At 42.5% G+C, this 24395-nt stretch overlaps 1 protein-coding gene across 1 annotated transcript in view; it reads right to left on the bottom strand.

Moving 5' to 3' along the window:
- Positions 1–5101: 5101 nt before the first annotated feature.
- The window catches only part of LOC311230731 (uncharacterized protein), a gene marked incomplete at its 3' end in the record, with an annotated part of 63596 nt that continues 44302 nt past the window's right edge, over positions 5102–24395 (bottom strand). Inside the window, exons 3-4 of the mRNA XM_084317090.1 lie at positions 15337–15524; positions 5102–5185 (exon numbers count right to left, since the gene is read on the bottom strand). Of these exons, the coding sequence (XP_084173216.1) occupies positions 5102–5185; positions 15337–15524 (272 nt within the window). The remainder of the gene's footprint in view (positions 5186–15336; positions 15525–24395) is intronic.

Here is a 24395-nt window from a genome sequence, read left to right as displayed (position 1 = left end):
CCCTTTCCACTATACCCACAGTACTTTGCACACGCCTGTTATTTCGTATACAAATGTAATTCACGCCAATTATCGGAACATACCTCTTAATTTAAAGTGTCCAGAGGAAAACCATAAAAAAAAGGTACCCAAAAAAAAACAATACTATGTTCCAGCCCTAGACAACATCTGGACTCAGAATCTCAAAATAACTTCCAACTCCCGCACGCATCCATATGGGTTTACCTGCCAGAGATGACAAAACAGTCGGTGTCCAGGTGTCCCCCCTTCTCCTGAATCCTTTCCCCGGAGGCTTAGGGCAGGGGATAATTTAGTATTCCCCTGGATTGCTCGTCGGCAATGCACCGCTCTGAACTCCCGCTGTCTGGTCTATCTTGACACCCTAATGTAACTGTAAATCCTCGTCGCCATCTGTTATGGGAGATTAATAATATAATAATGAGCAATAACTTGTTCTGAGTCCAAAAGTTGAAATAAGGAAATAGAAAATAGATTTAATTCCTCACATAGATCAATTGATAAGGAATGCACAGTTGAAGATCAGACCATGTAAACAAATGTCCGATCACCAAGTGAGGACGATCTCTCGTCCCGCAAGACCGTTAATACAAAATTAATATATACATATGACGTGGAAGGAACTGGAAATCACTCTGAGGATTGGCTGAAATGACTATTATGGCTGCTTTACAAGGAAAACAGAGCGGATCCCATAACAATGTCACTTATGGCCTTATAGCAAGGATCAACATAGATCATAACCAAATTGTTTTGACTGGCTAATGTGTGCTTCTCTTAAAGAGAAACGCACATACTACGTTGATATCTGATGACAGCGCCCTCTCATACAATACCACAATGGTATGATAATATATTTCCACGACACCTGTTACCTATATTTTTTTGCATTTTGCACAATCAATGCGGGCGTGACCACCTGCATTTCACTGTATGTGACAAATAAACCTCTTGATTCTTCTTGAGTTGTCGTATTAATATGTAGCCTACAGTGATGAAGGTATAAAGACACTGGTAATACATTGATTGATTGCTAACTTTAACAGATGGGTACAATACAGTATTGTGCAATACACAATTGTTAAGGGGATGCAGACCAGAGAAGGACTTCTTCCCCCATTTTCAATTCATCATAACATTTTATGTATGAATTGTAAGATTTCAATAAATATAAACATGTTAATGCTACTACTACATAAACTGAATTTATACTGAATTTGTCTTACACTTAATGCAGGGATGTTCACAGCATTTCACTTTCAACCAGGTATCTGATTAATTTAATGTAGCAACTAGTTCACCCAGTCCTTGTTGGACTGATAACTTTAAGTGGTTGCCTAGTGGAGATTTAGGATTCACTGACTGTAGACTGTAAGAAAAAAAGCTGCAAGAAAACTAAATGTCTGGCATCTATGGTTTCCAAATACTGTCAAATTACAGTAAAATCAAATGCATTTACAGATTACAACCTTTATTTAATGGTTAATATTTTGATAAAAGGTAATTTACTGTATTTTTATAGCATTTACACTCTACACAGTAGGAAAACAAAATAATACCGGTTTTGACCAGCAGCGACGAGGCAGCTCCATTGGGAGGGGGAGGGGGCGGGCTGAGGGGGCGGGGCCAGGAGAAGGGGCGTGGCTAAAACCTGCACGTTTTTTCAAATCGAAATGTTGACAGCTATGGTCAGAAGCCAGCACTCTATATGTACTGGTCAACTCAAAAAAATGTCCATTGCGCCTATTTCTCCAAAACAATGTCACGCAATAGATACCAGGTCATTTGGAGGTTCCTACATTTTAGCAACAACGAGACGGCAGACAAGGCTGATAAAATGTACAAAGTACGCCCGGTCCTTGACTACCTTGTCAACCGATTCCAGGAGCTATTTCAGCCAGACAAGAATATTAGCATAGACGAGGGGATGCTGGCCTGGCGTGGCAAACAAAAATTTAGAGTATTCAGCCCCCTGAAGCCCACCAAATATGGGATCAGGTCATATGTGCTCTGTGATTCTCGCACTGGTTACTGCTTTTCACTGCGGCCATTTTGTGGGCACTATGCACCCGTCAAGGACACGGTCGTTGGGCTCCTAGGACGTTTGGCAGGCCAGGGATACTGTTTGTTTATGGATCATTTTTACAACTCAGTATCCCTGTCTGACGTACTCCTACAGTTGAGGACCCACGTCTGCGGTACCTTGAGGATGCACCAGGGAGAACCGGCGCAGATAAAGCGTGTAACCAATGTTGAGCTGTTGGTGGGCAAGACCATGGCCCTGCACAACAAACGGGTCATGGTTCTCGCCTGGAGAGACAAGCGGATTGTCAAAATGATCAGCAGCTTTCACCAGGACACTCTAATGGAAACACGCGTCTGGCAGAAGGGTCATAAGGAGAAGGTAACGGTCATGAAGCCAGACTGCGTGCTTTCATATAATTTGAATAGATCAACATATCGCATACTATCCGTTCATTAGGAAGACTGCAAAGTGGACCAAGAAGTTCGTAGTCTATTTGATTCAAATAGCCATGGCAAATGCCTATGTTCTGTACAGAGACAGACAGCCAACAGGACCGCACAAGACACTTATGCAGTTCCAAATACAAACAATCGCTGACTTGTGTGATGAGGCAGATGCAGCAGATTTAGCTCAGACAGTGGCCAGTGCCGCACGTGCCGCAGGTGAGGCAGATGAGGCAGAGGCAGGTGCCGCAGGTGGGGGGGGTGGGGGGTGTGAGGTGGGAGGGAGCTTCCAGGGCCCAAAAGACAGATCCGCACTGCAGGTTGGATGGCCAGCTAAGAATGCATATTATGGAGAAGTACCCACCCACCCCAAAGAAGAAGCATCCCACGAGAGAGTGCCGTTTTGTAAGAAAAAAGGCATTAGGCGGGAAACCAGATCATACTGCTCAAAGTGTGGAGTCCCCCTACATCAAGAGTGTTTCACACCCTACCACACAAAGAGAGATTATGCTAGCTGAGCATTATCGCTAGCATAAGCTCTCTTTGTGTGCTAAGAGTGGAAACACTCTCCATGAAATATATATATATATGGATGGGTGCGTACTTCCCCGTAGTATGTGTTATGATATATGAGTGTATACATTTAGTCATTTAGCTGACGCTTTTATCCAAAGTGACTTACAGGTTCTGTACGACAAGTCATCAGGACGGGCACAACTCTATCAGCTGAGTAACAATGTGTGTCTGAGGCGGCCAGACGATGCAGAGCGTAGGGGTATTGAGGGTGTGTAGTATATTGTATAGTGTCTTGTAAATAGTGTAAGTATTTCACAATATAGGTATTACTGGTTGTACAGAACAAAGGTGTTGGCACACAGTAAATTTCGCTGAGTATATTTTACTCAAACTGAGTACATTTTACTCAAACTGTACTGGTCAACTCTAAAATGTTTCCATTGCGCCCATTTCTCCAACACAATGTCACACAATAGATACCAGGGCCCTCATTCATCAACGTGTGCGTAGAATATGTTCTATTTCCACACGTAAGCACAGAATGTAGAATCAGTGTACGCACAGGAAAATCGGGATTCATCAACCGTGCGTACACAGGTCCTATGCTCCTCCGTGTTGATGAATACCACTTTGTTCTACCGTCAATGCTCGTGCATGATTATCCATATATGGTCATGAAAGTGAGGAAACACCCCCCATGGGATGTGAAATAATGGACTGACCTGAGCGGAACTCTGAGAAACTTCACGGAGATTGTTCACTGCTGTCGAACCAAGAAGACACTATCGCGTATTATGGGATAAATAAAAGGCGGACTTGTAAACGGTGATGTCAGATATCAACGGCTCCCTAAGACCATTGCTGCAATTCTGCCTGGACAGGTCAAAATACTAATAAAGACCGTTCGTTGACCACTGTTTGGCGTTGGTTGTGTGTCATTATAACCGTGCTGTAATATGAATGCCTTTATTAGTTGTGTTCGATTGGCTATATGATTTTTAGAGGCATCTATTTTGTTGTCGGTATTACCGACAACAAAATAGATGCCTCTAAAAATCATATACTATTAGGTAGCCTATATGGATTACTGATAAGTGCCCACGCTAGGTCTTAGGTCAGATCGATAACTTCATAACTCATTGGTCTGCTCATCTTGACATCAAACAGCGTACTGCGAAGTGGTTGACATGCAGAACCGAACGAGTCTACAAAATGTTGTTGTTACTACTGACCGACAAGAGATAGCGAATGCACCGTTCCGACCCCCGTCAGTCATCGACCTTAGGTCGAGTGATTGAAGTTGCGGAATCTTTTATTTTATTTGCACTGGGAAGGACTCTCTTTATTCAGATGAGGTCCATTTCCCTTATCAGTTACACGTATTATCACTGTATGGCTTTACTTGATAATAACAGTTATACAGAACCCACCTTTAGTCCTTAATGCATAATCATATGTCTCCTTTTACTCCATAGGGATAAAGCCACACTTCTAAAGTTTTACATCATTAATCAAAACGCAATACGGGACCGCGTGGTTGACATATTTCTCCTTTTACTCCGTCTGGCTAAAGCCACACTTCTAAAGTTTTTTCATCATTAATCAAAACGCAAAGGGTGAAGTTACAAATGCAGAACACATTTCAATGCTTACCCGGCCGTCTGGTCAGAAGAAAGGATACAAAGGATATATTTATAGAGAGGTTTAATTAGAAAAGGCAAGTTATAAAAAGAGACTGAATTAGAAAATTTCCAATTCAGTTAAAATATGCATAAAACAAAACATCTCATCTGGCACGGCTTGTGCCCCGTGTCAAGCACCATCTTCTCCTTCCAAAAAGTCTTGTAAAATCTGCCTGTGATCTGGCCAGTTGGCCTTTATAAAGGGCCCCAGATCTCTTCTGCTTATTGGTCCAAATACCGTGATGTCATTTCACCAGCCAGTCAGTGCACGGTACGTGGGGACTGTCTCTCCTCCCATTCTACTCCACTAGGCCGTAACTCGAAAAGTAATTGTAACATTTTGCTGGAACAGACTCCCATTGTCTCTGTTGTGGAAAGTCCCTTCACTTTTCATCTCATTCAGACCCCACAAAGGGTTAACCGGTCTGCCGGCCGGAGAGCTCCGGGAAGAGGCCCTGCCTGGCAGGGCCACATTCCCCAGGTTGACTCCCCATCGCAGGCTCATGGAGGGAGGGAGACAGATGCATCTGTACAGATCAAGCAAATCATTCTTCTCTACGCAGAAGCATATAATTGAATACTGAAGCATATTAAAAATAGGTTAGATTCACACAATCACTGTCTTCCAACCAGAGTTTTAGTTTTAAAGTGTATAACGAATATACTGGTTATAAAAGAACAAACAGGAATGTCAATGTTCTGTTGTTGAATGTTGTTCTGTGGCACTCAACATGTGTCCACACACAACGTGTTTCCTTTCCGACGGGGCACCACCAGCCAGAACACACGTCACATCCAGACACCCACAGCAACACATGCCCAGAACAGGATGTCATACCAACCAGTGTCGCTTAGTTGGCTGTGACACCTTACACCTCCTCTGTCATCCTGGGAGGTCATTGTCCATCGTCAATTGAATAATTGAATAATGAAGCATATAATTACATGTGAAAAATAGGTATATACGGCTATATTGGAACGAATCAGGATGTCAATTTTTAAAAGTGTCACTTGTTGTGTGGCACTTCACAATTACATATAATAGCAGCCATAGCCTACATTATGCAACAGTAACTTGCGCATACCAGTGTATGCGACGGACCAGTGTATACCTTATATCATATCATATTCATATAATAGTTTACTCTATCAGCATACCAGCATGTAATATGTTCTTTGTTAGAACTCAACTCGTTAGACAGGCTGACAGACGTGTACACTTACGATGATGTCGGATATGATATCTATTAACCATTGCTGCCTGGGCAGCGCAAACACTAATAAAGACCGCGCTGGAATATGACTGCCTTTTCCCGTGTTGTTTGATTAATACCCAGGGATTAAAGTTCTCCTCAATTTTATTCCAAATCGCGATGGATCTTCCGTCAATTTTCTACCTGCTGCATATGATTTCTAGAGGCATACTACAATCTATTTTGATGTCAGTATTGGGTAGCCTATATAAACAATAATACGAGAGCATATACAAGAACAATGAATCTCACTGCATGTATGATGTAGCCTGCCTTTCAATACATGAACTTGAATTCCATCATGTTTGTGTGCAGGACTCACAAGGCTGTTGTCACAATGGGTGGTACCGATACAGTAATAATAACAGTCCACACAATATCACGATGGACCATGCCATAGCCTATGTTCTATTAGGACATGATCTGTGACGACAAATGTTCTAGAATGTTTGATTAAGATATCATACTCTGACAGCATGCCTATGATCAACAAAAACGCGAACTTGAATCCCATCATATACATAGTCTGTCCACTATCTGGTGTCATTGCAATGCGTTTTCTATTCTTTCTTATGCAGTAAAAAGGGGGAAGAACATTATATCGTGGGTGTTCATATGACTCTGCTTACAGCTTCGAAAGTCCACTTGTTTCGTTTAACGTAAAGCCTTTAAAATATAATCAAAACGTTCCCGTGTTTCTGCGGTCTGTGCGCAAAATAATAACGAGTTGAGATACGCGGAGCGCAGTCAGTCAGTAGCCTACACCCCGTATATTCCGATAACGCTATATAAACCATGCTGCATTCATTCTGAGAGAAAGATCTATTATTCCAAATGCTATTTATAGGGGTTTGACCATAATTACACTACTGTTGCTGTTACGAAGGATCAGATTAAACCGAATATATATATTTATTGATTGATATATATTGCATAATATTTGTATATCGTTTGATATCCCTTGTGTATTCCTTGTACATATACACGGAATATCCCTTTAGCCTAGTACAGACCATAATATTTCGTTCTCCTATTGGACAGCGGTCCCTCAGGCGCCATTGCCATACCTCCAAGGTCTGGTTCAAAGTCACCGCCAAAGACTTGCCTGGACATGAACGGCTCTGCGCAAGGATATGAGACAGGAATAAAGCTGGTACTAGTTTGTTCACCTAACGTATAAATACGGCGCAGGTGAATACAGAAGCACTCTTAGTCTAAGAGTTACCCAATAAGTTGAAGCCTCACCCACGATACAACGTGCGGTGAAGTATGGCCTGTTTGGCCCCAAATAGAGCATTGAGACCGCGTGCGAATTAATAACTGAAGTATCAGAGTTTAACGCTGTACCGTCGAGTTCGACCTATTCTATTAATTCAGTAATAGTCTATTTATGTATAGTGTATCGTGCGGCTACCGTTCTACAGTGACCAGCATCACCAACGTTTCCTCGTATCAGCTAGTGTGCTTATCCAGGCTGGGCTGCTTACCCTGGCGCTTTCACCGAGGAGCCCTAGACGAGGACCGTGTGGATCATGTACACTGGATAACCTACCGACGACTGCATAGCCCTTTTCGGCTGGATTATATTTGCTTTTGGTCCTGTAATTGATGGAGCGGAGAATCGCCTACACCCACAATTGTGTGGGATTTACCCTGTGAGGAGCCACGTCGAGCCCGCCTCTCAGAAGCCTGAGGCCGGCTAGCTTTCTTCCATGCGGAGCTGCATGCTACGGAGAACAGCTGTATTCGTCTGCGGATCAAGATATTATTGCACCGTCTCCTGTACTTGGAGTCTCTTTATCATCGTTGACCCAGACTCTACTACCGACAAATCCTCTCCCCTTGCTGGCTTACGACCGGAGGGACCCTACCAGTATCTCCCGCTATCTTACCAGAGTACCATAGATATAATTCCTAAGATTCAGGTTGTATTATTATCTCCTGCGTAATATGAGAATGGACATACGTTATTGATTTGCCTACGCACATTCCTTTGCCTTATAAGCGCATCCAAAGTAAAGTATATCATCTATCATTGCTGCTAATAAATACTTAAATCCAGTTTTGTGTGGAACCGAGTCATTGTGGGAAGTGTTCATCATAAGATACCTGTGTACTGTATGGCCAGTAGTAATGTACATAAGACAGTAGTGGTTTAATGATACCATACTTATTAATACAGTCAGGGAATTGTACCCCTCAGTTACAGTTGCTATTTTACAATGAACTATAATGAATTACGGTTCATACAGAAGTTCTGTATGAACCGTAATTCATTATAGTTCATTGTAAAATAGCAACAGTAGTGTAATTATGGTCAAAACCCTATAAATAGCATTTGGAATAATAGATCTTTCTCTCAGAATGAATGCAGCATGGTTTATATAGCGTTATCGGAATATACGGGGTGTAGGCTACTGACTGACTGCGCTCCGCCAGTGTTGGAACTAATGCACAGAAGCTAATTTCCTTGTTGTAATAATATATTCTACCACTGGGCGTCAGCTAAGTGTGCTCAGAGCTGTGCGTAGACATAAGCACAAAGTCAAGTTCAAGTTGAAATTGATGAATCCCACTCTTTGCTTAGAAATGATCGTACGCACAGGGTAAGCACAAATCTGTGCGTAAGACACGTTGATGAATGAGGGCCCAGATCATTTGGAGGTTCCTACATTTTAGCAACAACGAGACGGCAGAAAAGGCTGATAAACTGTACAAAGTACGCCCGGTCCTAGATTACCTTGTCAACCGATTCCAGGAGCTATTTCAGCCAGACCGGAATATTAGCATAGACTCAGTTTGAGTAAAATTTACTCTGCGAAATTTACTGTGCACATGGATATATTTGAAACACTATTCTTGGTCCACTTTCAGATTAGCAATGTTGGTCTATCTTGTCAATGCCGTTCATCAGTGTCCTGGTGTTAGCTGCTGATCATTTTCACAGAGTTTCACAGAGTACATATGGCTCACTTTACTAACTAACACACTTTACATGTACATATGTGTTCTGATGCACAAACATAATGGTTATCTGCCATTTTGTCAGGTCAACACTAAACATACTTTACATGTACATATGTGCATCGGCCATTTTGCCAGGTCGAAAATGAATGTACTTGAATATATGAACACATGGTGCACACAAGCTAAGCTAATCGTGCATGCATGGTGGTTACACATTGTATGTTGTTTTTGCTACTTTATATATGTCCAGGTCAAAACAATGCACTTTACATGTTGTACCAAATAGTGCTTTACCTGAAGTGAACACATATTTTCCACTTCAAGTGGCAAGTGTTATATACAGTTCATTATTATGCAATGCTTTTTTATAGCATGTGAATGCACTTTACATGGTGTACCAAAATGGTGCTTTTATCTGAAGTGAATACATCTTTTACACTTCAAGTGTCAAGTGTTTATAGTGTGCCGAGTATGGGTTGAACACATGGTCTTTACATGTACATATGTGTTCTGATGCACAAACATAATGGTTATCTGCCATTTTGTCAGGTCAACACTAAACATACTTTACATGCACATATGTGCATCGGCCATTTTGCCAGGTCGAAAATGAATGTACTTGAATATATGAACACATGGTGCACACAAGCTAAGCTAATCGTGCATGCATGGTGGTTACACATTGTATGTTGTTTTTGCTACTTTATATATGTCCAGGTCAAAACAATGCACTTTACATATTGTACCAAATAGTGCCTTACCTGAAGTGAACACATATTGTCCACTTCAAGTGGCAATGTTATACACAGTTCATTATGCTTTTTTTATAGCATGTGAATGCACTTTACATGTGTGCTGATGCACACACCCAATGCTGCTTCATCTGAAGTGAAGATATATATATGTCCACTTCATACAGAAGACATTAGTATGCAATGATTTTTTATAGCATGTGTGAACACCAGTGTTGGGACTAACGCGTTACAAAGTAACGCGTTACAGAAACGAAGTTACTTTTTGCCGCAACTAGTACTCTAACGCATTACTTTTGAAATTCAGTAACGCTACTTACGTTACTGAATGGTTCGTCACTGCGTTATTTGCGTTATATACGGCGTAGATTGATAGCGAGCGGTAGTGATTATTATTATTATTATTATTATTATTATTATTATTATTATTATTATCCTCATATCCTGTCTGCCTGGCTGCGGGGAACGCTATGCTGGGGGCGTGTTTTGTTTACTATTCCTAATAATGGCAGCGCCCAGGCAGAGCACTCGCGTATTTCTCTTTTGTCGAGCGAAAAGAAAATAACGTTTTAGTTATGTCATTTGTGTTTTGGCTCAAAGATACTGGAGTCCAGACCAGAGAGCGTCAGTCAGTGGCCACTGGCCATCAGAAATGCGCAAACCAGAAATGCGGCTACGGAAAGAAATAGACCCTCTATTGTAAACAAAACAAAACGAAACGAACTAACAAACCATTTAGCAACTACTTGGAGAGATAATTAATATACAACATGGAAACGAGATAAAGAACATGTTTGAGGCGCTGCTGGAGTCAACTGGACTAACGCTACTACATCTCGACCACCGCAGACTTTGGTGAGTCAGTGCAATGTGTTCACTGAAACTAAGTTGATCAACGGATTTTGACGTTGCAATCTGCCAGGGAATCTCATAATACTAATCAAACAATATAAATATAGTCCTTTCATGCACAATTGATATCCTAACTATTCTAACGTTGCAATGCTTTGATTGATATCTTAAACAACGTTGCAACTTGCAAGATGGTGAATGAATGAAAACTTTATTTAACAGATTGCAGAATGGGTACAATACAGTACGGCTCAATACATACAATTGTTAAGGGGATGCAGACCAGAGAAAGACTTTTGTCTTGTTTACATCAGGGTCCCCCATTTTCAATTCATATAGACATTTATGACATACACAACATACATGACATTTATGGCATAGGGACATATAGGTATTTAGTACTGATACATTTGTGACAAACGGTATTCAAATATACAGTACTGTTGTCTGTTACCCCTAGCTTTGGGTAGGGCGTTCCACATTGATGTGGCATAATTGCGAAACGTGTTTAGTCCCTTGTTTGAGCCGAATCTGGGTTTTACATGATTTGTTGAGCTTCCTCTGGTGTAGTGGTTGTGGTATTCACTGACCTTTGGGAAGTATTTTGACATGTACATGGGTACCCCGGTCGTATAGTGTATCTTGTAGACCAGGCCCATTGCAAGTTGCTGTACTCTGTCGTCTACTCTAAGCCATCCTAGGTTGTCAAAGTGGGCAGGGGTGAGGTGGGTTCTGGGGTTCAGGTCAAGTAGTAGTCTGACCAGTTTGTTTTGTGATGTTTGTAATTTTGTTTTAAGCGCCTTTGAGGTGCTTTGGTACCATGAGGTGCACGCATAGTCGTAGTACCCTTGAATTATAATGGTTATAATGAAACGCTCCGGCGACATCAAGGCTGTTCCTTCATGGGCATGGGACTCGGGAGCAATCTTTTTTTTTTGTTTTTTTTTTTTAATAACTAAATAGTTACTTTTCACAGTAACTCATTACTTTTGGGTGTAAGTAACTAGTACAGTAACGAAGTTACTTTGAAATGAAGTAACTAGTAAAGTAACTGAGTTACTATTTTTCAGTAACTAGCACAACACTGGTGAACACATGGTGCACACAAGCTAATGGTTATATATTTTATGTCGTTTTTGCTAATTTATATATTTTCGGGTCAAAATGAATGCACTTTACATGGTGTACCCAATGGTGAATACATCTTGTACACTTCAAGTGTCAAGTTTTTACAACATGTGTGCCGAGTATCTGTTGAACACATGGTGCACTTGCTAATGCAATTACTACTTATCTGAAGTAAAGACATTTCTTCCACTCCATCAAGTGTCAATACATTATAATGCAATGATTTTTATAACTTGTGTGTCTTAGATTATAATATACAGAATACATTATAATGCAATGCAAAAATAAGATAAGATATTCCTTTATTGATCCCCTTGGGGAAAATTCAGGCATCATAGCAGCATGGGGGAGGGGGGTTTACATGTGTCAGAAATAATACCTGTGGACGACTACACCATGATATGCAGGTAAATTCATCACGAACAGCTGTGAAGACATATTAGTATGCTGAGATATGTATACAGTAATTGTGTGAAATTGAACGTAATCTATATAAAAATATCCCTATATATACTATATGCATTGCATTTCATGAATGATAAACACCACTAAGTGGTGTGGTGTACGGTGTGTGACATTATGCACTTGGAATAATTTATATGCAATCATGATCCCCCCCCCCAATCTATGGAATGTGAAGCGTATGCAGTTTTGCTAAATTGCTGCTTTTATATAGATATTTTGATTTACCTTGAAAATGTCTATATGTAATATTAGTATGCCGAGAGATGTATACAGTAATTGTGTGAAATTGAAGCGATATATATATACATTATTATAAAAATGCATAAAGGCATACAACGTAATCTATATACAAATATCCCTATATATACTATATGCATTGCATTTCATGAATGATAAACACCACTAAGTGGTGTGGTGTACAGTGTATGACATTATTGCATTTGGAATGTGTTTCAGACGAGGAAATATGATTTGCGCTCCTGCAGAAAAACCCTCATAACTCCGCTTCCAGGAAATCCGCCTCGATATTGCCCTGTTTACCTTTTTTGGCGTGGAATTGTGAACGAACGACGGCATGGATCAACAAACGGCTTTTGGCATATTGTACATCAACTAGCATGTTGTCAAATGAGACCAACCAGTTCCACATAGCTAAAATATATAATATAGAAATCGATCCGCGGAAATCATGAGTTTTCGCTAAATCAGCCCCTTAAGAGCGTGGCATACTGGGGTGTTTAACGGCTCCCCCTGGTGGCGCTCAAAGTGTTAAAGGCTAATCTCTTTCATCTTTGTTTATTTGTTTATTGTTATTCGCACTTACAAACATACATTCTGGGATAAAATAAGTAAATAGAAGAACAGTTAAAATGTGCAGGAAAGGTAAAAAAAAACCCAAGGGCTTATAAGCGACCTCCCCTCTTAAACCTATAGGATAACTACACAAAAAAATTTAAATCCCCCCCCCCCCCCCCACATTATGCACAAACACATGCGCATATCCCTCTCACATACACACAGATACATACAATACAGCATTATACAACTATTATAATGTTGGGATTTAAAAAAAAAAAGAGACTTTACACAAATACACATCTCTTTCATCTCAGATATTAAACAGTCAACCTCACACCAGCAATAACGACCATCCCTGACTAATTGTTTAAATACTCTGGCTAGTGGCTACTGACTGTAGGTATGAAATAAAGGATCAACCACAAGGGGGAGCCAGTTTACCATATTCTGCTCTTGTGTAGGAGAATGATGTTTCTGCATCAAGTCATGGACTTTTAATACTTGTTATAACTAGAAGATTAAGAAAATAGTAATTGGTGTGAACAATATGAGAATAGCTATCACTTAAGAGTTCCCATGTGTATTTTATAGGTAGCTTTTTGACTAAATAATTTACCACAAACTTGACAAGTAAACGGTTTGTCTCCAGTATTACTTCTCATGTGTCTTTTCAGAACCCCATAATCAGAGCATTTTTCAACTACAGGGTTTCTCTCAAGTATGAGTTCTCATGTGAGTCTTCAGACTTCCTTTCTTACTGAACCCGTTTCCACAAATCAAACAACTAAATGGTTTCTCTCCAGTATGGGTTCTCATGTGTCGTTTCACACACCCTTTAATACTGAATCCTTTTCCACAAACTGAACAACTAAATGGTTTCTCTCCAGTATGAAACATCATGTGGGTCTTCAAATGTCCCTTGTCACTGAACCCTTTTCCACAAACTGAACAACTAAATGGTTTCTCTCCTGTATGAGTTGTCATGTGTTTATTCAAATGTCCTTTGTGTCTGAACACTTTTCCACAAAGTGAACAACTAAACGGTTTCTCTCCTGTATGAGTTCTCATGTGGACCTTCAAACTATTTTTCTCACTGAACCCTTTTCCACAAAGTGAACAACTAAATGGTTTCTCTCCTGTATGAGTTCTCATGTGGATCTTCAAATGTCCTTTCTCTCTGAAACCTTTTCCACAAACTGAACATCTAAAGGGTTTCTCTCCTGTATGAGTTATCATGTGGATCTTCAAATGTCCTTTATGTGTGAACCCTTTTCCACAAACTGAACAACTAAATGGTTTCTCACTTATATGAGTTGTCATGTGTCTCTTCAGATTTCCTTTGTGAGTGAACACTTTCCCACAAACTGAACAACTAAATGGTTTCTCTCCAGTATGAGTTATCATGTGTGTCTTCAAATGTCCTTTCTCACGGAACCCTTTTCCGCAAACTGAACAACTAAAGGGTTTCTCTCCTGTATGAGTTCTCATGTGGGACTTCAAATGTCCTTTGCCACGGAACCCTTTTCCACAAACTGAACAACTAAAGTGTTTCTCTCCTGTATGAGTTATCATGTGTGTCTTCAAATGTCCTTTGTCACGGAACCCTTTTCCACAAACTGAACAACTAAATGGTTTCTCTCCTGTATGACCTCTCATAGACCTTACAATATCAATATCAGTATTATTAGTACATAACCTGTGAGCTTCAATGTGGAGTTTCAAGTCCCCTGTGGGCTCTAAATGTTTTCCACACAAACCACAATCACTAGAATGATCTTGAAAATGCAACATTAAAGACAACTTACTAGGAAATGATTTTCCACACACTTTACAACAGGGTGTGGTCAGGATGTGACTGGATGATTTGAGTTCCTGGGATGATTCCAAAGATGTATTTAAAGTCCAATCATCACTGTCATCAGTCTCAGAACAGTCTGAAGAGAGAAGCTGGCCATCTCTAGTTGGTTCTAAATCACCAGCTGGATCTATGTTACTGGCTGGTTCTGATACTCCACAGTCCTCCCCATCAGGTTCTGTTTTCATCTGTCCAGTTGAGGTGCTGGGTAAAGAGTATGCTTCTCTGTTTTTCTCCCTCTGGGTTTGAAGAGGCTGGAAGGACAGAGCGTTCTCTTGACCATCTTCACATTTCACTGGGTCTACTGTGATCTTGGAGAGATCAGCTTCTTCCAGCCCTTGATGTAGTTCCTCTTTAATCTGTAGGAGCTCTGGGTCCTGGGTTTGGCTGAGCAGTGAGGACAGAGTATTCTCTCCATCATGTTCATATTTCACAGGGTGTAAGGTCATCTTGGAGCCATCAGCCTCCTCTAGATCTTGAAATAGTTCCTCCTGTTCCTCTTTAATCTGTAGGGACTCTGGGTCCTGGGTTTGGTTAAACCATGAGGACTGAGGTTTCTCTTCATCATGTTCTCTCTTCACAGGGACAGGATTGTATGTCAACTTGATGATATCAGCCTCCTCCAGACCTTGAAGCTGCTCTCCCTCCTGACTGCTCCAGAGTTCCTCTTTCATCTGTAAAAGCTCTGGCTCCTCCTGGCTCAGACTGGGGCTCCTCTCCTGCTGCTCAGGGGGAACCTCCTCTTCACAGACAGAGAGCTGTGGGGGGTCTGCAGGGAGGAATAATAATAATATGAATAACAACATAAAGATGCAGTAGATCACTTTTCAGCACTGCAACTGAGTAAAAAGTGCTTTCAATCAATTACTGCTTGGCTACAAAATGAGCCTATTTAATACAGTGAGGACATGTCCTCATCACGCTGTCAATCACAACTTGGAGGTTGATCAGATGTTGTCAGGAGGTGAGAATGTAAACAAACAGATTGAGACTTGAGGTTCTCCAAACTAAACAAGATAACTATGGACAGCTGAAATACTTATGGATTGTTAGCTTGTAATGGATGTAGAAACTCCTACCTATTATGGCGCGACCCCAGTCAGTCGCCTCTGGTTTAGCTCCGCGACGATTGTGCACACTTTTAGCTATTATTAGGGGTGCACCGATATATCGGTCGGGTATCGGTATCGGCCGATAAGTGCCTTGTTGACTGCTATCGGCCGATAAGCTCAAATGTGCCGATAGCAGTCGCCGATAAATACCCATCAATTTGTGTAGCGTCAAAAGGCAAAAAAAAAAAAGTTCACTCGCGACCTACCTGCACAACGCCCGCCGTCCCCCACACACACACACAATCTACTGCATCAAAGTTACTACTTATGATTAACAAGGCATTCGTTTTGTGGCATTAGCGTTATATAGTTAGTGTTACACGGACAATAACATCAGCATATTATTATTACCCATAGCAGCAAGGCATTACTCAGAGTCCGTTCATTAGCTCGGTTCCATTCCGTTGCTCATTCCGTACCCAACTACACATTCTGCAATCTGTTAATAAAGTTTTCAACCAGACAAATGTATAGAAAGGCTTTGTTTTATTATAACATTTGTTGCAGTAAAATCATTATGTCTCATTTGGTCATGCGTGGAGCGCCGGTCGGCGGGCCGGGCAGCTAACGTAGCTACGTTATTAGCTATTAGATGCAAGACTAACGTTACTGGTGAAAATGTGATTTGCGTTGGAATACTCCTTTGTCAACTTGCTGTACTTTGCTTGCAGGTCTGCAGTCATTATTGCTGCATTATGAATAGCCCCAACTTTAGCCAAGGTAACGTTATGGCTAAACCTTTAACAATAGTTAACGCTAGCTTTCGGTTAGCTGTTCAATGCTATTAATAACACAACTCCCCGTCAACACCCTCTCTCGGGAAGATGGCATTTAAGAAAGTATCTGCTGTTAAAATGAAGTGTTACACGTTCAATAACAAGCATATTATTTACCCGAAGATAGCAGTAAACAAGGCATTACTCCGTTAGTCCGTTCATAGCTCGGTTCCATTCCGTTGCTCATTCCGTACCCAACTACACATTCTGCAATCTGTTAATAAAGTTTTCAACCAGACAAATGTATAGAAAGGCTTTGTTTTATTATAACATTTGTTGCAGTAAAATCATTATGTCTCATTTGGTCATGCGTGGAGCGCCGGTCGGCGGGCCGGGCAGCTAACGTAGCTACGTTAAGTGTGTTCTGCTCTCGCAAACAGAACAATGGCGGCATGCCCGGAAGTAGAAACATTTATAAACGCTTGCCGATTGGTGGTTAGGACAGCAGGAGGTGGGTGCTAGCGGTGTGGCGTAATTGGCCGAATCGACTGTCAATCAAAATGGTTCCATTGCATTGGTTGAAAGCTCTGGTTGAGAGAATAGTATCCCGCTGCAGGCCGCAAGAATGGTTCCATTGCATTGGTTGAAAGCTCTGGTTGAGAAAATAGTATCCCTCTGCAGGCCGCAAGACGATACTGGGAGAGAGATAGTGATACCATAAACATATTTCTTGATGTTTCCTTTTTTTAAGTAAGTAAAGAGGCCTACAAACAGGGCTGTACGTTAACTTTTTTTGCACATAGCACTGGTGCTACAGAGGTTGATAGTTTTGTAGCACAGGCCAAAATCTTGTAGCACAAGTATAAAACATGTTATATTTGTAACAGTCACAAATGTGCCTATTGTATTTGTGTTATTTAGTTGCAGTGCCATGTTTGGCTGTCATTTAGTATATCGCCATGTGTTATTATTACTATAATAGTAATACTCTCATATGCTATTTTCAATTAATATCATAAACAACATAAGGAATATTAGCATAATTTTGAGTGGACTGAAGGAATGAGTCAGCGTTAATAGTTTTAAATGCAAATAATTTATTGAAACATAGAAGTGGGGTCGGTTGGGACACACACACACAATGGGGGACCCTGATGTAAACAAGACAAACGTCTTTCTCTGGTCTGCATCCCCTTAACAATTGTGTGTATTGAGCCGTACTGTACTGTACCCATTCTGCAATCTGTTAAATAAAGTTTACATTCATTCATTCACACACACTGTTTCAACTCACCACCCCTGCATCATATTGTAGTCTAGTCTGTCTTCAAACTTCCACTCCTCTCGAAATTTTTTATATTTGAATATCAACATTATCTGTCCATCCTCAGTTTACTATAATATACTCCTGTCCTGAGTCCTGACTAGTGACTTCATCGTCTTTCCAAACGCACGCACGCACACACACACACACAGGGAAGGGGAGAGAGTGCCCCCCCATTTCCCTTTCCACACTGTGTCTGCTGGCTCTGCCTGTGATCAGGATTAGCTTGTTAGCTTGCTAACGTTGTAGTGATTGTAATGGTACATAAACGTTAATTTCGGGCGATGTGCGCATAAAGGAATGGCGACGGTGCAAAGCATGTAGATGCATTTGACCCGTTGCGAGAAAAAAAAAACACCACGGACTTATTTCGGGACGTGTAGGCGCACTGCTGTGTTACGCAGCAGCAGTGCGCACCAACACGCTGCTCTGCTTGCAAGCACGGATAGGGCGGATATGACTCGTCGAGTTGTCACGGAGTTTTTTCAAAATAAGAGTATCATATGCACCTGAATGTTGCTAGCTGTCGAGCCTAGTTATTATAGCTGGAGCTGCGCGTGGGCAGAAATGAGACCCGCTACAGGATTTTCAAAATAAGAGTATCTATATGAACCGAATCCCTATCGCACCAGTGCTAGTGAAGTAAATCCATTCATCGCACAGACCGCTGTTGCTGTAGCACGTGCGAGATATATCTCGCACTGTACAGGCCTGCTACAAATACAAACATACACATACAAATATACAGTAGTTTCATTAAAAAAAATTTAAAAAAGAAAAAAAAAAAAAACAGTGGAAAAGCGCTGGTGGAACTACACGACCATCTCAATAAACACCAAATCAAACACCCAGACGTGGCGACGATCGTGGCTGGTGATTTCAACCAGGCGAATCTGAAAAAAGTTATGCCGTCCTTTTTTCAGCACATCGCCGGCTCCACAAGAGGGAGGAACACACTCGACCACTGTTACACCCCGTTCAGAGCCGGCTACAAGGCTGTAGCGGCTCCGCCATTGACGGGGTCTACAAGCTCAAGCGATCACGACTCCATCTTATTATTCCCTGCCTACAAACAAAGATCACGTGACGCCGTCGTGTCACATGAGACAAAAAAATTTACCGACGAATCAGAGGCCACGCTCTAGGACGCGCTCGCAGACACGGATTGGAATATGTTCCAAGGAAGCGCCAGTGACGTCAGCGAGTACGCGGACACTGTTGTGAGCTTCATAACAACACTCGCTGATAGTATTGTGCCCATGAAAACGGTGCGGGTTTTCCCAAACCAGAAGCCGTGGGTGGACAGTACTATCAGAGCAGCTCTGAACTCTCGCACCACTGCTTACAACCTGGGCAGAGAGTCAGGAAACATGGAGGAGTACAAGGCTTCAGTCTATACTCTGCGCAAGGCTGTAAAACTTGCAAAACGGACATATGCTGATAAACTGGAGACACAAATGGCACAAAACGACACAAGAGGCTTATGGCGGGGACTGAAGACAATAACTGACTACAAAGTCAGCGCCCCCTCAATGGGGAGCGACGACGCCTCTCTCGCGGACAAACTCAACTCTTTCTACGCTCGGTTTGGTGTAGACGGTGGCGCCGCTGGCTCAACGGCCAGTGACGTCACTGGCGCGCCGGCTGTTGTGGAGGGGGGGGGGGCAACCGCGGGGGGCGGGGGCGCTCTCTCGTTGTCGGAACACAGTGTGAGAAGAGCATTTATGCAGGTGAACACCAGGAAAGCGGCTGGCCCAGATGGTATAACAGGACGCATACTTAAGTCCTGTGCCAACCAGTTAGCCCCGGTGTTCACCGACATTTAATCAATCCCTGGCGGCGTCAGTGGTCCCTGCCTGCTTCAAGATGTCTACCATCATCCCTGTACCGAAGAAACCCTCCCCAACAGGTCTCAATGACTACAGACCGGTGGCACTCACCTCTGTGGTCATGAAATGTTTCGAGAGGCTGGTCAAGGATCACATTTGTGCCTCCCTCCCCAGTGATATGGACCCTATGCAATTTGCATATAGGACAAACAGGTCCACTGACGACGCGGTCTCCCAGGTACTGCACAGCACCCTCTCTCACCTTGACCGCCAGAAGGGGGGCTATGTGAGACTGTTGTTCATTGACTACAGCTCAGCGTTCAACACCATAGTCCCCACCAGACTGGTGGACAAGCTGATCGAGCTGGGCCTGAGCTCCGCTCTGAGCGCCTGGGTACTGGACTTTCTGAGTGAAAGACCCCAGGCGGTCAGGGTGGGGGGTCAGACCTCCAACACCATCACCCTGAGCATCGGGTCCCCCCAGGGCTGTGTTCTGAGCCCCCTGCTGTACTCACTCTACACACACACGACTGTGTGGCCAAGTTCAGCTCCAACTCCATAGTGAAGTTTGCAGACGACACGGTGGTGGTGGTGGGGCTGATCTCGGACAACGACGAGAAGGCCTACCGGGAGGAGGTTGAGGTACTGGAACGCTGGTGCCAGGACAACAGCCTGCTCCTGAACATTGGTAAAACCAAGGAGCTGATCGTGGATTATAGGAGAGGACAGCAGGAGACACACACACCACTGAGGATAAACGGGGCTACCGTGGACAGGGTGAGCAGCTTTAAATACCTGGGGGTCCACATCTCAGAGGATCTGACATGGTCAACACACATAGACACAGTCGTAAAAAAGGCGAACCAGCGCCTCTACCACCTGAGACAGTTAAGGAAGTTCAGAGTATCTGGGAAGATACTCCAGTCCTTCTACTCCGGAGCTGTAGAGAGCATCTTGACTGGAAACATCATTGCCTGGTATGGTAACAGCACGGCACAGGACAAGAAGGCCCTACAGAGAGTGGTGCGCTCAGCCGAGCGTACCACGGGTATTGCACTACCTCCCCTGCAGGTTCTATACAACAAGAGGTGCAAATCCAGAGCCTGCAGAATAATGAAAGACCCTCACCACCCCAATAACAGCCTGTTCCAGCTGCTGAGGTCAGGCAGACGCCTGCGAACCCCAGCTACTAGGACAGAGAGGCTTCGGCTCAGCTTCTTCCCCCAGGCCATCAGAGCCTTGAACACTGAACACTGAGTGCCACAGAACACTGAACACTCCACAGACAAGCGCACATGAGCACACACACGACACGCACGCTGTACACGCTCGCACACTAGCAGCCACTTTAACATGAGCAAGCACACACTCATGATGCACACGCCCACACTTATGGCCACAAAGGAAGGGTCACTTTAAAAATAGTATAGCAACAGAAACAGTGTATTGCACTACCAAGGGACCTAGCATGTCCTCCATGCTCTGTAAATAACTATGTACATATACCGAGATGCCCCACTATGTTACCTGTTTATTGCACAATGTTGTTTTATTGGATTCTATTATATGTTGTACCACTGTATTGCACATTGTTGCGGGCAAGACCACCCGCATTTCATTGTATACTTGTATGCTGTGACAAATAAAGCTCTTGACTTGACTTGACTGTTCACCTGATTTGGTGAATACTAGGGCTGCACGATTAACCGTAAAAAGATCGCAATCTCGATTCATAGACCTATGTGATCTCATTCCTAAATGACGGCGATTATGATGCATTTGCATTTGCGCCAAAATGGAGATCAATTGCATTCAAACACTCGCTCCTATTATATTCTCTCCTCCTCACTCACAGCGCTCACTGCCGCTGCCCTCCCCACAATGCCCCCCCCCCTTACTATAGTAACCCAGGCTACTCTAATTAGGATAAACAGCTGAGCTCACACGGCACATGTCGAACGAGCAGGACAGAGCATTTTCAAACTAAAGAAAAAAAAGAAAAGAGCAACACTGAAGAAAATCCCGGTGGTGAGGGAGAGAGTGATGTATCCACTACTGTGCTTATACCGAAAAAAGGAGCACATTCCAGTGTATGAAACTTTTTCGGGGTTTAAACCCGACGATGATGTACAAGGAGTCATACTTTGCAAGCAATGCTTTGGCACCGTTGCATCAACGGAAGGTAACACAACCAACCTCTACAACCACCTCAAACGTCACCATAAAGTCAAATATGATTTAGCAATGAAGGACAAACAAACCACATCACAAAATCCCAGCCGTCAGACCACACAAGCCTCAATAACGCAAACGTTATACAGTGATTCGCCATATCCATCAAGTTCCCAAAGGCACAAGGAGATTACAGACGCTATCACCCATCACTTGGCTAAAGATATGGCTCCAATCAACACCATTCAAAACGAGGGGTTTAAGAAAATGATAAAGACGCTAGACAAGCACTACTCTATGCCCTCTCGCAACTATTTTTCAAATGTTGCATTGTCTGCTCTGTACACCCAGTGTCGAACGACAGTCGAGACAGAACTGCGTGATGATGTGCATAACTTTGCGTCAACAACAGATTTGTAGTCAAGCCGAACCATTGAACCATATACCATTAGAGCCATATGGAATCCGCGATCACGGAATCGCGGACGGAATCGCGGAATTGAGCAATAAAAATGGAATCAACTATAAAAAAATAAAAATTTACGTTTTTTTTTTCTTTTTTATGTTGTGGGACTTGTACAGCACTTTGTTCAACTTTGTCAGTGCTGTAAAGTTTAAACCTTTTTAAATCTTAGACAAACGAAACACTTTGCTTTCATGAAATATTGTAAGCCGTCATTTGAGGCTTTATAAAAGCAGCACAATGAACACAAATCTGTCAGTGCCGAGTCCGACCTCATCTTAAATAACAATAGGCATTGCTTGTTGTAATTAACAAAGAGAGGCAGAGTTGATTTTGCAAAAATATATATAATTTTTATTTAATTTTTTTAATAATCCAATTTTATTTTCATATTCGAATCCCATGCCCATCAAACGAAGCTTCGAAGTATTTAAGACAGCCCTATTAAATGGACTGTTATATCTTATTAAATTGTGGACATTTATTCATTCCCACTTATTAGACACTATTTCTGATGGTAAAATGAGCGTACAAAGCAAAATACAGAATTCTGAAATATTAAAACGGAAAAAACTGAATTTGGAAAAAAATTAAATGGAATTTGGAAAAAAATTTAACGGATTTCATATGGCTCTACATATATGAGCCTGATGGTGCATTTCATCAGTAGAGATTTCACCACAAAAAGTCAGTGCCTACAGACGCGCTTCTTCCCCGCATATCACCCAGGCAAGGAACTGGCACAGGGGCGAGGAACTGGCACAGGGGCGAGGAACTGGCACAGGGGTGAGGAACTGGCACAGGGGCGAGGAACTGGCACAGGGGCGAGGAACTGGCACGCGGGCGAGGAACTGGCACGCGGGCGAGGAACTGGCACAGGGGTGAGGAACTGGCACACAGGCGAGGAACTGGCACAGGGGCAAGGAAATGGCACAGGGGTGAGGAACTGGCACAGGGACTAAAGGAGAGTCTCACCTCCTGGAGTTTGGAGGACAAAATGGTGTGCATCACTACAGACAGTGGCGCAAACATTGTCAAAGCAGCTGCCCTAAATCACTGGACAAGGCTTCAGTGTTTTGGCCACAGGCTACATCTGGCTATAGGTGAGCTGTGTATTACAATTAATCATGTTTATGTATTTTTTTTGTATCTATGCCTTTTTAACCAAATACTGTTTTTAATTGTATATACAAATGTTATATATTTTTTAAACCCGGACTCAGGCTTTACCCCTAGTGCCCAACAAATGTCCACGCAATAAAGCCTTATTATAAATATGACCTATTAATGTATTGTTATATATTTTTTCCATTAACACATCCACCGCCATCCACGCTTTAAAGCGTTATTGCCCGCCATGCTTTGACCGCCAGATCTCACTGTACAGCGTTATTGAGATCAATATGTGGGGCGGCTTTGGCTCAGGGGTAGAGCGGGTCGTCCAATGATCGAAGGGTTGGTGGTTCGAATCCCGCTCAAGCCCATGTCCATCGCCGTTGTGTCCTTAGGCAAGACACTTAACCTACTTGCCTCGTATGAATGTGTATGCATGTGAATGAATGTTGGTGGTGGTCGGAGGGGCCGTAGGCGATGATTATTCGCCACGCTTCCGTGAGTCTGCCTCAGGGCAGCTCAGGGCAGCTCTGGCTGCAATTGTAGCTTACCACCAACTGTACAAATGTACAGTTTCTACGTCAAATGTATATACTCCCTTTTCTTGACTCCTTCTGTATCACAAACAGTACTGTATTTGCAAATCTGGTATGTCATAAATGTATAGATGTAGCAGTACTGACTATCTGTATGTCATGTATGTCATATATGTCTATATGAATTGAAAATGGGGGACCCTGATGGAAACAAGACAAACGTCTTTCTCAGGTCTGCATCCCCTTAACAATTGTATGTATTGAGCCGTACTGTATTGTACCCATTCTGCAATCTGTTAAATAAAGTTTTCATTCATTCATTCATTCATATGACTGTGTATGAACGAATAATGGACTCTGTGAAGCGCTCTGGGT

Source organism: Notolepis coatsorum, assembly GCF_963971535.1.
Source record: "Notolepis coatsorum genome assembly, chromosome: 6".
NCBI classification, from domain to species: domain Eukaryota; kingdom Metazoa; phylum Chordata; class Actinopteri; order Aulopiformes; family Paralepididae; genus Notolepis; species Notolepis coatsorum.
Note: the sequence above shows the minus strand (reverse complement) of the source record. Positions and strands in the feature narration are given on the sequence as shown.